This window comes from Melospiza georgiana, chromosome 3 (genome assembly GCF_028018845.1).
Source record: "Melospiza georgiana isolate bMelGeo1 chromosome 3, bMelGeo1.pri, whole genome shotgun sequence".
NCBI lineage: Eukaryota > Metazoa > Chordata > Aves > Passeriformes > Passerellidae > Melospiza > Melospiza georgiana.
This window is the reverse complement of record NC_080432.1, coordinates 36,190,609-36,204,439: the sequence shown is the minus strand read 5'-3', so window position 1 is coordinate 36,204,439 and position 13,831 is coordinate 36,190,609. Positions and strand designations below refer to the sequence as shown.

Genomic DNA, 13,831 nt, shown 5'->3' with positions numbered 1-13,831 from the left:
GAGATAAACAGCTCAGTCTCGTAGCAGGATAAGATTTATGGTACATTTTCTACTTAACTTTCCATGATACCTTAAATGATGATTTTTCCCTGGCACTTTTACCAATACCTTTTCCTTGAGTATGCACCTGGTTTTTGTCCCATTTTTTTAAACTTTTCCCCATCCTTACATATGTATTTAAATTTCTGGCTGTAACTACAGAATTTCTTTCTCAAGTTCTGCCTTTGCATTGGAATAATTTCTTGCTCTGTGTTGAAAACTTACTGGTTTGTTTAGCTCTAGCCTCTGTTGCTACTGACTTCACAGGAACTGACATTTTCCACCTAAGTTTTTATCTGGAGTGAACTCTGGTCCTGGTGGTTGTTAGGGGTGTGTGTCTATTCTTTCTTTACAAATGAGAAAAAAAGGAGATCATTATTTAAGGGTGCAACTTCAACAGAAGTAAATATTTTGTTTCACTTTGCTTAATTAAATTTATGTTCATTCTCACTTAGATTGATTTGGGCTGATAAATGTGTATTGTACTCTACATCAGAGGTGATTTAGCTCTGCTGGTGTTTGAAGGGTTTTTGACAAGAGGCTGGAGAGTGTAGAGAAGTTCTTTATTGTGGAAGGTGCTGTATAATCTTAAGTGATCCCAGCTTTGCCTGGACATCTCAGTGCCTTGGCTGTGCTTTATAAATAGTCATTTCCCAGAACTGCAAAGTGCATTTTCTAAGAAATGTGAGCTCAGGAGAGGTGAGTGAATTACTCTGCTTGGAATAACATCAAAAATCTAACTCTTCAAATTTTGTGCACACGCAGTTTGGAGGAATATGTAATGCTATGCTCTCCTTAAGCAGATACTTTGGCATTCCTCAAGTTTCCTGCCAAATTTATACATCATCTTCTCTGTATTTCTGCGTTTCATTAATTACATACCTTTATTTCAGAGATCCATTGAAGTATGTTTTGTTGATTTTGGTTTAAATTTGAAGATTTGGTTTAAATGTGGAGACCCGAGTCTTCACTGACTTTGAGTCTTTGAACATTATTCTGGTCACACACAAATTTGTATTTCTGATGAACCCTAGTGAAAGTCTTCTGGCACCTTGATTTCTGTTTGTCTATAGAACCATACAGCCCAGTGAAGCAAAGGTATTTCATGGTTTGGTGAAACTGCTGTGTGGTCTGTGGATACTAACAGTGCCCTTGGACATGCATGTGTACAAAGGGATGTAAAAATGCAGAAGAATTATCAAACTCTCCACAAAGGAGTCTGCAAAGATTAAACAGTCTTTCTGTTACCTAGCAAATTTTAGAGGGCCATTCAATTTTATTACCTTGTCTCCAAGCAAAAATGGTTTAATGAGGAAAATAAATAGGTTCTGTTGTAGTGACTGTGTTTTGTGCACTCCTTTGACAGAGGTGTGCTGGAAAAGGTAGCTGTTAAGTGCATGGTGATGAGTGTATTTTAAACATCTGAATTCACACATGCAGATGAATCCACATATTTTCTGATGTACCTGGCATACTAAGATTAGCAGAACGGCTAAATAACTTGTGCTTACACCTGTGGAATTTAAATCAGCTTTCTAAGAGAAGAGAGAAAATACAGTACTTTATTCTTGGTGTGGTGAAAGCAACAAATGACACATTTAACAGTTTTTCACTAACTGTAGCACAAACAGTTTGATATGTGCAGGCATTTGCAGAGGAAAAGCTGGATCCTGTTGCTTCAGAGAGGAGGGATGGCAAGGGATGAGATTTGTTGCAAAGGTTTTATTTGTGTAGGAAATTTTTGCCTATGCAGCCTCCAGTTGAGGTATGCAGTTCTGAATTTTGAGCTGGGCTCTCTGATATAGAAATAGTCCAGATTATCAACTGTCTAACACAATTTGAAGTGTTAGAAAGCAGGCATTCTTTATTACAGCACTGGACACATTTGGAGGATTTTTCCTCTGATTGAATGTGTGTTGTGAAACTTTACAACAGTATTTAATCCATTGTGGTCATACACATTAATTAGTTCGTAGTTAATACATAAAAATCCCTTTCATAGAACTAATTTACATGCTTCTGCCTCTTACTGGAAGTCTTTTTATGGGTCTAGAGGGTCATCTAAAGGGGTCTAAAGTGGTCATATTTACTGAGCCCCCAGTTTTGCAAATGACCTTGCCTTGAACTTCTCTTAGGGCATGCACTGTTTCTTGTTATATACCTTTGCCACAAAAACCACTTAGGTTCCTCATGATCTGTTTATCCACTGCTTCCAACTACATTTAACATCCTGTGTGTCTACTTGTATGTTCTTTAATCTGATTTTCTACCTAGTCTTTCAGCTCTATTTCATAACTCCAAAGGAACTAAACATTTTTATTCTCTATGTTGTCTATCAAGTCCCCCCTTTTCTTGAGACTGTGTCTCTTTCAGACAAGTCTCAATACTTCATTTTCCAGCACAGAGTGTTACAACATCTATAACATTGAACCATAATACAAGGAAGTACATATACTACAATAATTACACTGACTGCCACAACTGCATTTTGTAGCAGTCTCCAGTTTGGTTGCCATGAAGTAAGCCAATGCCACCAAGAAGAATGTTCCTCTCTCTGCTAGTCTGCTACTGCTCTTTCTGTTGGAATGGTTCCTGTCTGTTGGGCTTCAAACCCATCACTGATGTAAGTGCAAGACTCCTGTCCTAAAATAGCACACATTGCTCCCTGGCTAGCAAGCAGGTAATCTGAGGCTGTGCAGTTCTATACAGCCGCCATTCATGTTTGTTGGAGCTCAGAGGATGTACTCTTTGATATTTTAATAATACTGTTCACCATTTCTTCTAATAATCACTTTAGCTTGTTAATATAAATTCCATAGTGCAAGGCAGCATGCACGGGGCATAGAGTGAACCATAATCTTTTGCTTCCCAAAATCAAAGGAATTTATTGTGGCTCATCCTGGACTCCCTGGATGGAAAATGTTCACCTGGCCCTAAGTCTTCCTTGTGGTTGTTGCCAAAGTTCCTTAAGGGGAGGCATTAATACTGCTTGGAAACAGGAACCAAGCCATCCTTTGTAGGCATTGTCTTTGCATATCCAGTAGGTCCCATTCCCAGTATCGGAGGTCTGATTTCCTATGTCCCACTGTTGCACTGCTGGTGGATCTGGGGCTCCTACATGGGCTTCTGTTGTGTGCTTGGTGCAGTGAGTGAGGCCAATGGAGTTTCACATGGCATTGCAGCTGGGAGTGGGATAATACCGACACTGATTTGTTTCAGCACAAGTTGTATTTCCATTTTGAATAAAATTAAATAAAATTAAAGCATATAAGTCCTTTCACTAACTACAGTTGTTTTAGGTTTTTTCTTAAGGGGAATGTTACTAAATCCTGTTAAATTTATAACTGTGTTTCTGTGTTCTATTGTACAGTTTTCTTTTACTGTTCCTTCATTGACTCCATTAAAAGTCATAGCCCATTACCAAAGTTCTTGCCAGCCCATAAGCATGGACCATCCAAAGGAACCCTGTTCCTACCAACATTATTTGAGAACATATCCAGCAATTACTTACATTTAATATTTTAGCTACTTTGATCTTTAAACTTTAATAAGAATTTTCATGACTAATCTCTTGATGAAACTCTTGATTAGCTATCAAGGTATAACTCATAGGTATAAATAATACTTTAGGTAAAAGGTTACTCATTCTCTTTCCTCATTGTTTGTGTTGGGGACAATAGTTCCACTGTCCATGGAGCTGACACCTTTTTGATTGTAGAATAATATACCTGAGGTCCTTTACTGCTCAGTTTTACTGTGATGTATGTGGGTAACAGTACTTGCTGGTGTCCCTTTGGCTGGAGAGGTGCTGGATCCCTGTCCCTAAAGTACGCCCAGTTTCATGGTTGGAATTTGTGTGCTGGTGCCTCCATTCCCACCATTCCCCATCTGGTGATGACAGCTGCCTGTCATAAATCCTACAGAGTTTTACCTGAAGATATGAGATAATTATTGAGGTCTTGTCCCACCTTTAGCATGCATATCCCTTGGGATGTGTGGAGTTTTATAGGGCTGACCCTAGAGCAGCTTGTAGGGGCTTCATTTTTCCCTGCCCTTAGCTTGGATCCTGATTCTCTACAATGCAATTGGGAGAACTTGAACCCAAGTCAATGAGGTTTCTTGACAGATTTTATTGAGTTGCAGCTTAATAGTGTAAATCATCCTTTCTACTTTTCTGATAGCTTGTGGTCAATAGGGAGCATGTAATTCCCACTGAATTTCTCTGTATTGTCTGTCACATCCAGTGTAAGAGCTGGGAGAAGTAAAGAAAATAAGTGGGGAAAAAAGAATTATTTTGTTGATGGTGTTGCTTATGCATTTTGTCTAATGATTGTTTAGGAGACAATGAGCAATTCCTGGTGCAGAAATCTGGACTGGAATATCTGCACCTCTCTGAGTAATGCCCTAGCCACAGACTTGTTTTTTTCTTGCATATTCGCTCTTTGAATCTCATTTATTTTCTGCCTAGTGGCAGCCTGGTAACAGACAGCTGGAGCACTCCTCTGAGAGGCAAGATATGTTGGTCTCCCTGGCAAAGAGCCTGACCTCTACTATTTTGTAAGCAGAGAGTGACAGTGCTATTAATATATCCCTCTTCTAGCTGTGTTTTCAGAGGAGTATATAGCCTGCCTGTTGTGCTGCTGAGCCTAGATACCATCAGCACATGGTAGGTGTGTTGTGAATATCAGGAGTGAATTGGGCCCCTGAGGGGAGGTAAGTTCACAAGAGCTTCAGGGAGCTCTGCAGATCCTTATGGGAGGAGGCAGGAGTGCTCCTGCCCAGCTCCATCTGTCAGCTGGAGACACAGCCCTCTGCCACCCAGGAGCTGAGCTGGAGGCACTTAACTCTGGCAATAACACTTAGGCTTCTGCTGTCAGCAAAATGTTTGGGGTGCTGGTTTGAACTTAATGCTATAACCAGTCTTTTGGCTCCTGGGTCATCTGGAAGCCATCCCATTTCCATTCTGATCAAAGGCAGCTCACTGGTAGTTTTGCATTTGACTGCAAACAGGTGGTTATAGGCAGGTTTTCTTTCTTTCCTAGATACAGCTGGAAGAAAACTCAACACAGCAGTCCATCAGTAATGAAACTTTTTCCATTAGAAGGAAATATTATGATTTAGATTAAAATTTCATTTTAAATAAATGAATCTCTTTGAAAACATTAGCTTCCTTGGAAGAGTGAATTCAAAATTATTTATTCAGTATTCTGCAGTTACCTACCCTTTGACATAGGGACTCGACTCATGGTTTTTTGTGTTGAATGCAAGGGAAGAAATGTACTTTAAACACTTCCCAGTTTTTTGGTAGGAAACTTCACACTCAATCTTTGCTGGGAAACATGCTAACAGTTATGAAGTGAATGAGAATTCAGGTCATATTTGTAAAGCTGAGTGTTCTTGCATATGAGTATTCTCATTAATGCTTTGTAAACCAAATGGACTTAATTTCTCATTAAACATTTTTGTGCTAATGCAACAAGACTTGCCTGCACCCAACATCAGCTTAAATATTTTAAAGGATCTGCATTTGTCAAGGTCTCTAAACATCAGGTTAAGCTGGGGAGGTGAGAGAGTCTCTTATAGAGCTTAAAAAGCTTTGCCAACAGCCAGCAAAATTGCTAGGCTGTGAGAAATGGAGTTTAACAGAACAAGGCTTAGTCTCCTAATGAAAACTTTGCAAAATGGTATTCCAGATATCTCTGGTTATTTCTTTATTTCAGGTGCAAATATGAATAGCTCAGCCTTCAAAGTCATGTTTATGGGAGATGTTTCTGTGATGTAAAACAAATTATTCCTGTAGGACCCAGTCTTGCAAAGACTTACAGGTGTGCTTTATTTATGGACTCTGAGTAGCTCTGTTCAAGTCAGTGTCAGCTTGAAGTGACAAAACAGGAATTGTGAGAACTCACCCAGAAGGAGGAATTTGCAGAGCTGCACCTGACATCTTTTTATTATGCAGCAGAAAAAAAATCAATGGTTTAAGGCCATGAAGAGAGTATTAAAACCAAATGAATTAAGGAAGCCCAGCACCAGCATAATGCTGCCTGGACAAGGTTTTTTACACATCTCCACAGGTGAGCACCCTCCCTGTACAGAGCCTCAGGTGCTTTCTAGTGTCAGGATGCAAGATGAAAACTGCATTATTGCTTTTTAAACTTTTGCTGTGTTGTCTCTGTAATTGCCCAATTCAAAACCCTGTGATGGTCACACACTTAACCCTTGAATGCTTGAAACTTACAGAGACATTGGAATGTTCCCTGAAATAAAACACAAAATCCCTATATATTAATTGTATTTACTTCACCATTGCAAGCAAATTAACTTTTTCTTTTTTTTCACATTTCACCTCATTCTGGATTAGATGTTCCAAGATCAATGCCTAAGAGAGGGGAAAAAAAATCATGTATAGCATGCACCTTGCTGTATTACCTTACTTCAGGAGGAAATTCAGGCACATGTTGAAGAAAGGTCCTGGACAGAGCAGCAGTTAAATGGGTGCTTTACTTGCACTTTCTTCAAAATTTAAATATGTTTAAAATTACATGTGCAAGTAAGAGCAGTATGTGGAGGTCTCAAGGAATAATAGCCTTCCTGAATGATTCTTAACTGATTAAAAATGCTTCTTTTAGAGGTCTTCTGAAGTTACCAGAATAAAAACTTTATAATGTAGTGTGTTTTTCAAGGCAATGCTTGTCAGATCTCTTATGATTGTTCTGGAGATTACCACTTCAAGAAAACTAACAAAATGGTTATTGGATTTAAAAGGTATTCTCTGTAAGTAAATGTCACTTTTAAATACTTCAGCTATCATGTTTGTGTTTGCATTACTGTAGGGATTTAAATGGTACCATTTGCATATTTTATCCAATTCTCTAATGTTCGCTGAGTGAGTTAAAATGAAGATAAGTTGTGTAAATGAAACAGCTTGCTGGCTGTGGATAAGGTAATTTAAAGTGCTGTACCTGGACTAAAAGTAATGCACTTTGGGGAAAGCACATACAAAGGATGCCTTGTTTGTGAAAGCAGCATGTCTGATTGCATGTAAGTTCTAGTTTGAAATCAAAAGAGAAATAGAAAGACAGAAAACACAGAGATATGTTTAAGTCTGACATCTTTGCCTTGGGAAGGGAAGGCTAGGAATGTATGTTTGGTCGTGTCAGGTATGGGGGTGTGCGTGCAAATAATTTTTATTATATAACACTCTCTCAGTATTTGTATTTATGTGCTTCTAACACACCCCAGATGTTTTGAGATTCTAATGACATGGAGTTCTCTTCCCCCTTCTCTCCATGTTATGTGCATAACTTTTTCTTCTGACAGCATGAAGTACCATCCCTTGTTGTCCTTAAGGGAGGTCTGGCCAGCTCCAGCCCAGGGATGGTTGGCAAAGCCTGGCCTGTGGTGTTCTCATGTTCTCTGACAGTCTGCCTAGAAATCGCTGTTCCTTCACCTTCAAATTTCTCCTTTGAAGCTCTGGCAGTGACTGACTTTTGGCCCCCTAAGTTAATGTTTTATTTTTAAATACTCACCTAGCCTGCATTTTTTTGATACTAAGCATTTTCCACAGGTCTAATCTTCTTGTCTGTAATTTTCATGGATCTTAAGGGACCATCCCTCCACCATTGCTGGCCATCCCTCTAACACAGCCTGGAGGGACATGACCAATTATTACCCTCAAATCTACTTAACTCAACATCCTTTTCTCCTTGTGAAATATTTTGCTGCTTTTTTTTTATTAGTCCGCCTTTGGCTTATTTACTACCAAGTAACTGCTGAGTTTTTCTGCATGTGAGTTAAAATATATTTGTTGTGTATTGCTGCCAGATTTTTCAGCTTTTCTGCCCTCCTTACACTTGTAGAATAAATGTGTCATCTGTTCAAGACCTGTTAAGAAACTCTACCTACAGGGGTGTTCCTTTGAGTTGAGTTAGGGTGTCATGAGTACCCATGGTTACTTTTATGTGCTAATAGACTCCAAACCAGGGATTTTGAACTTCTGTGTGGATTTTCTGTGATTAGAAATAGGAATAATCTTAAAAGCTGCATGGAAGCTTAAAATGAGATATTTATGTAATGCTGTTCTACTTATGGTACAGCAGGTCAGCATGTTCTACAGCAACCTCTCCATTTGTGTAAACCCTGAGTAAAGTACAGGGTTTACAGTACAAAGGAACTGCAGGGAAAGATTGCAGGTAGATAGAAGCATTGGTAAGAAGAAGAAAAGTTAGGAATCATGCAGATATAAAAGATATTGATTTGTAGTAGCCATTACCCCTTAAACTCTTTCCCTGCCTCCTTCCTTCCCTCCTCACAGATTTTCTTACTAAAGTGGAGGGCAGCACAACCTTCTGAATGCACTGTAAGAGGTTCCTTTTCTTCCCATGGGGAAGGGTGAACGAGGGGCTGTGTAGAGTGTAGCTGCTGGACAAGGTTAAACACAACAAATTGTTAGTTACAAACTGTGTGTTGTGTTGTTGATAATACAGAACTAATATCTTCTATCATCTGGCTTAATAATGCTTTTCCCAGGGTTATCCTCCCTCACACTTAAGGGTTTGTGCAGCTTTTTGTAATCAAATGAGTATTCTTCTGTGTAAACACACAGAGGAAGTATAGAGAATTGAGATTCTCAAACTACCAGGTTGCTCTAAAAGAAGCAAAATGCATCTTTACAGCAAGAAGAGTTCTGGCATGGTTGTTTTGCAAGACAGTTTTGGCTATTGGAGTGTTTTGGTAATCAGAGGGCACAGAGTGTCTGGTATTGAGCCATGCTCTGCCCCTGCAGAGTTGCCATTGCTTGTAGGCAGGCCTGCCTGTGCAGCAGGGCATGCACACCTACATCACTGGCTGTGATGTGCATGGATGATAAGGCAGCAAATACTTTTTTCCCCTGATGTGTTCTGTAATGACTTTTTCACAAGATTTTTCTGAGTGAAAAATACAGGAACTTAGAGAATTGCTCTTCACTCTGTTCAAGAGAAATGACTCAACATCTATCAATCCTTTATAATCTCTGTAAAACTGCCCTGACAGGGGAAGGCAAGACACATGGTCTGAGAGTGGTCACTGCCCTTGTGACAAGGAATGGAGCCAGCTGCCTGTCCAATTCCTCGTGGCACTAGCAGGGAAGGAGAGAGGCTTTGCTTTCTGCTTTCCATTTCTCCTCTGGGCAGGGAGGCAGGCTCTCCACAGTACTGGAGGGGAAGGTCAGAGTGTTAGTAAAGATTTTGTTATTCCTTTCGGCTTCTGTCCTTCTTCAAACAGGTTTTCAGGTAGTGGATTTTCAGTTGCACGTTTGCCCTCAGCCTCCCTACAAGCTAAAACTTCACTAACCTTTAACATTAATCAGAATTATGAGTTGTTGCTGCTCAATTATCTAGCTGCTGTTGTCAAACACTAAAAATCAGAAAATAGCCTATTTTTCTCTGCACAGTAAGCTGAAAGCCCTTCAGGCCAGCCTAAATTGAGTTGCAGTTGGAAACAAATGTGTTGATGCTGCTGAGCTCTTCCTGGCAATGCCACTGCCAGTGGAGGCTGCCTGTGCAGCTCTGCTCTCTTTACCCTCTGTGTCACAGCCCTGCAGGACATTCACTGCCTGCAGACTGCTGGGATAAACCCCTCTGCCATTAGATTAATGGATTGCAATTGCAAGTGTCTCTTCAGACATAGGAAGGGGGGAGAGAAGAAAAGCACAACATAAATAGAAATTATTGATCTTAATTTCTATTTATTTTTCATATGCTTAGTGAAAAAGCGCACCTATACTGAAAAACATGTAATCAGATGTTCCCTGTAGCAGATTGAATTAAAAAGGTGTATTGATGTTATGCTAAGAAAGAATTTAGAGCATTTTACACTTGTTTTTTTAATGACTTTTTGTTTACCCTTTAATTATGTTCATCACTGTATTTTACCCCATTATTTATTTTCTTACTTCCTAAGATTAGGAATAAACAGTGTGTTAATTTCCCTTTTAAATTTTTAAAATTATATTTATCCCTGAATGTGAAAACTGATAACTAGAGATCAAAATTTCACTGGAAAATAAAAAATCCCTGAATTACCTTAGCAAGTAGAAATAGTCTCAGATACGAGTACAGACTTTCATGCCAAAGGAATGACAGCTGAGGAGAGCTGTCACTGGTGGTTCTCAGATACCACATCTCCTTGCTGGTACCCATGAGCTGGGTGGTGACTCCCCTGCCTGATGGGCTTCTTCAAAGTGTTGGCAGAAATATGCAACTCTTTCAGACAGTGTCTGGCCAGTGGTCATGCCTTAATCAGAAAATGATGGGAGTGGATGTAGCTCTTCAGGCTGGAAGTGAAATGACCCACAAAATAGTGTCAGCTTTCAGAATCCCATTGCTTCTGATATTTTTTCTGAAGCATCACTGCTTTCTGGACACTTATAAGCATCAATTAATGACTAAGGTTATGACTCCTGAGTTCAGTTTACATGCAGAATATAATTGCATGGAGAGTGTTTCATATGGGTTTCCAGGCGTTTTTGGTATGAGTCCCCCAAAGGTCATCAGACTGACATGATCCTGAGAGTGTAATAGAAGAACCAGATAGGAATTATTTACAGTTCACATAATTTTTAATGAAATATTTCAAAGGAAAGAAATTACAACCTTTTAGTAATAAAGTATGTTTGCATGCATCTACATTTCTGACATATGGGAAACAGTCTATGGGTTGTGACTGTATGTGACTTTATATAATGTTTTGAATTTTTTGTTAATAATCTTATAGTTCAAATTCACATGAAGATTACAGGTAATTTCTGTAGCTGACTTATAACTATTCTATTTTAAAACATTGAATATTTGCTGTGTTCAGTTTTGAGAATATAGTTTGTGCTAAATATTTGCCTAATGCAGAGTTCGCACATGTTTCATGAAGTGATTTACAGCTTTGCAGAAAATAGGGCAAGCTCTGTAAATAGAACATATCAGGTAGTTTTTTGACATTCTTTTTTATGCTACAAATTGACACATTTGTTCTGTGGTGGATGTTTTTCTGAGATTTCTGTGAAATCTCTAACAGCACTGCATATTTGTCATTTCACCTGCAGGTACATTTATGTTCCAATGGGAGGATCTCAGTCCAATTTGCTTGGAACACTGTTCTCTACAGCCCTCACTTTTGCCTTTGTGAGCTACTGGCACGGAGGACAGAGTTATTTGTGGTACTGGGGTGCACTTAATTGGCTTGGAGTAATTGTGGAGAATGGCACCAAGAGGATACTTTCCATTTCACTTATTCAAGATTTAATTGTAAGTTGAATCTTTCTCCATTTCATATTCTTGTTTCCTGGCTCCATGCTCATCTGAAGTTGCTGGTTACTAATTTGGTTGAACCAAGATTAAAAATCATGGATAACAGAATTAGGATTCCCTTGCCCACCCTCCAGTATCTGAGGTAATAATAGTTCATATCACTAGAATTTTGCAAAGTAGCAGCAAAGCAGATGGTGAAATATGCATGGTCTTAAAAGCTTCCTCTGCAGTCCTAGAGTAAGCAAATGCTTGTCACGTTGTGTAGGGATGAACAGAAGCCAGTTTTAACATTTGTATTCTGATTTCACTCAGGATGGCCTTAAAATATTCATCTTCACTAAAATTAGGAGTGTATGTTTCTAACCATGTGTTTCCTGGACAAATGTGTGTGTAGCAGCTGCTTGCATCTGGGAACAAGCTTACACTGGGAAATCTTATGCCACTAAAGAGCCAAGTAAAGAAAACGTTATTTTGCCTTGAAAACCTCTGATATTTTCATTTTACTTATACTTTTGACCTTCATGCTGTAATTTGCAAAGAACAAAATTGACTTTGATGTGCAAATAGATGCAAAAACCACTATTTTAATTTTGATGGTCATTTTAATCTGCAGGTTTGCTCACTACTAAATCCCAAATCTTCTAATAACTGTTTGTAAGACTAATTTTTAAGTCTTGCTTCCTTACTAGTGATAATTGCACAGAATTCATAACCCTATATATTGTTGTTTTGGTGGGGACTCAGTCTGCAGCCTGATGGAGTCCTGATGCTCAAGGAATGATGCTTGTTGTCCATCCCTACCCCTTTCAGTTTTCACTGTTGTGGCATCCTGTGTGTAGCAGCTGATACAGCTCAGTAATTTAGTAGCCAGTGCTACCTTACATCACCCAATTGTCCGTCCCTGCAATTTCAGTGATAGTCTGGAAGCAGATTTTTACCTTCCTAGAGAATGAATTTATCAGATCCATAAATCCTCCCTCTAGGGGGAAACTGAGCTTCACCATCTGACCAGCTGCACATGTTTGTCTCTGGACTGCAAGACAGCACAGTTTTTTAGGCATCCAGCTATAGGAGGAAATAAAAGTGTAGGGGCTTGCTTTTTGTATCTGATGTCATTGTATTAGAAATTTTAATAAAACTTCTAGGGAATTAAGTTCTTAAATATCATAGAAATTATAATGACATTATAAAGGTGAGGTTATATATGTTGGATTCATTTCTAACATGTAGTTCTAATTATAGTTAACTGATGCTGGCAGTAGGGCTATTTTTGTATAAATTAAACCCCTAACCAAGTGCATTTTACCCTTTTCCTCCACCTTATTTTCATCCCTTGTTTTTAAAGGCCTATCCAGTGTCTTCCATGTCTCCTTTGTTTCCCATTTCTATTGGGAAATATGGTTGTAGACCTACTTTAGAAGACCCTTTCATATCTTTTCCTGAAATAATTCTGAAGCCAGAACTTTTAATATGCATAGTTTTGGCATCTACATTAGTGCATGAGGCAGATCTCACTGCAGCTATGGCTGATTTGCCTTGTGCCTTGAAGGTTTCTCTACAAGAACGTGAGCTGCAAACCACTCATTGTGGCTCTCTCCTCACTTTTCTAACTAACTCCCATTTTCTCCTCGAATGCTGATAGTGGGGGGCAGATGAGTGGTTGGACTTTGCATTTTCCGTATCAAGGGGTGGAGTGATATGACATTTTCTGAGATGTACCACATTTAAAAGAAACTGAAAATTTCCCAGTGCCCTGTATAAATTTCCTCTTCCCCCTGTTAATCTGTTTTTTGGAAACATTCTTGTAATCCTTCTTGGTGAGGAGTGTACTGCAAGTCCAATCACTGTGGTGTTGAAGACCCTCTTTTGGGGGATGGGTTTTTCACTTAAATTTCATCTGTTGACAAGCTGAAATCCTTTGCATTCTTGTGCTTCACTCAGTTGCTCTGTTGGCTCTTGAGAGCTATTTTTGAAAAGGAAAGTCTATTTTTGTCTTCAGAATAGCAGATGAGTTTTTGAAAAAATACAGAGCACAGGTTTATGCTTTTTTTAACCCATTCTGTTCAGCAAACCTCCTCATATATTATTCTTAAAAGTTGAGAGATATAATTCAGTTGAGCAGGAGGTGCTTAGTAACAAAAAGTAAAAGTCTAGAGGTATAAGTTTAATTTCAGTTTTACTCTGTTTTTAAGACCGAATTGATCACTAAGAGTACCAAGAATGGTATCAAAACTGCCTCCTTTTTTTTTTTTCCTTACTCAATATTGTTTCAATTCTCTTGTGAAGGGAAGATTAAAAATCAAAAAGAGCATATTCAGCTCTCATCTTTCCCTGAATTCTTGTGCTAACTACATATATATATATATATATATATATATCACCCATATTTGTGCAGATTTTACAGTAGTTTCAGTCCCAGTGCTTGAGACCAGCACAATATGAGGAAATCACACTTCTGTAGCAGTCTGACAGGTTTAAAATATTATCTCAGGCATATTGAGCTAGCAAAA

The 13,831-nt window shown here is 38.8% G+C and overlaps 1 protein-coding gene across 2 annotated transcripts in view; it reads left to right on the top strand.

The window, feature by feature from the left end:
- The window catches only part of HHAT (hedgehog acyltransferase), a 146,949-nt gene that overhangs the window by 62,514 nt on the left and 70,604 nt on the right, over positions 1-13,831 (top strand). For both annotated transcript variants that reach the window (XM_058020337.1, XM_058020338.1), the window contains exon 10: positions 11,117-11,318. In XM_058020337.1, coding sequence (XP_057876320.1) covers positions 11,117-11,318 — 202 coding nt within the window. The remainder of the gene's footprint in view (positions 1-11,116; positions 11,319-13,831) is intronic.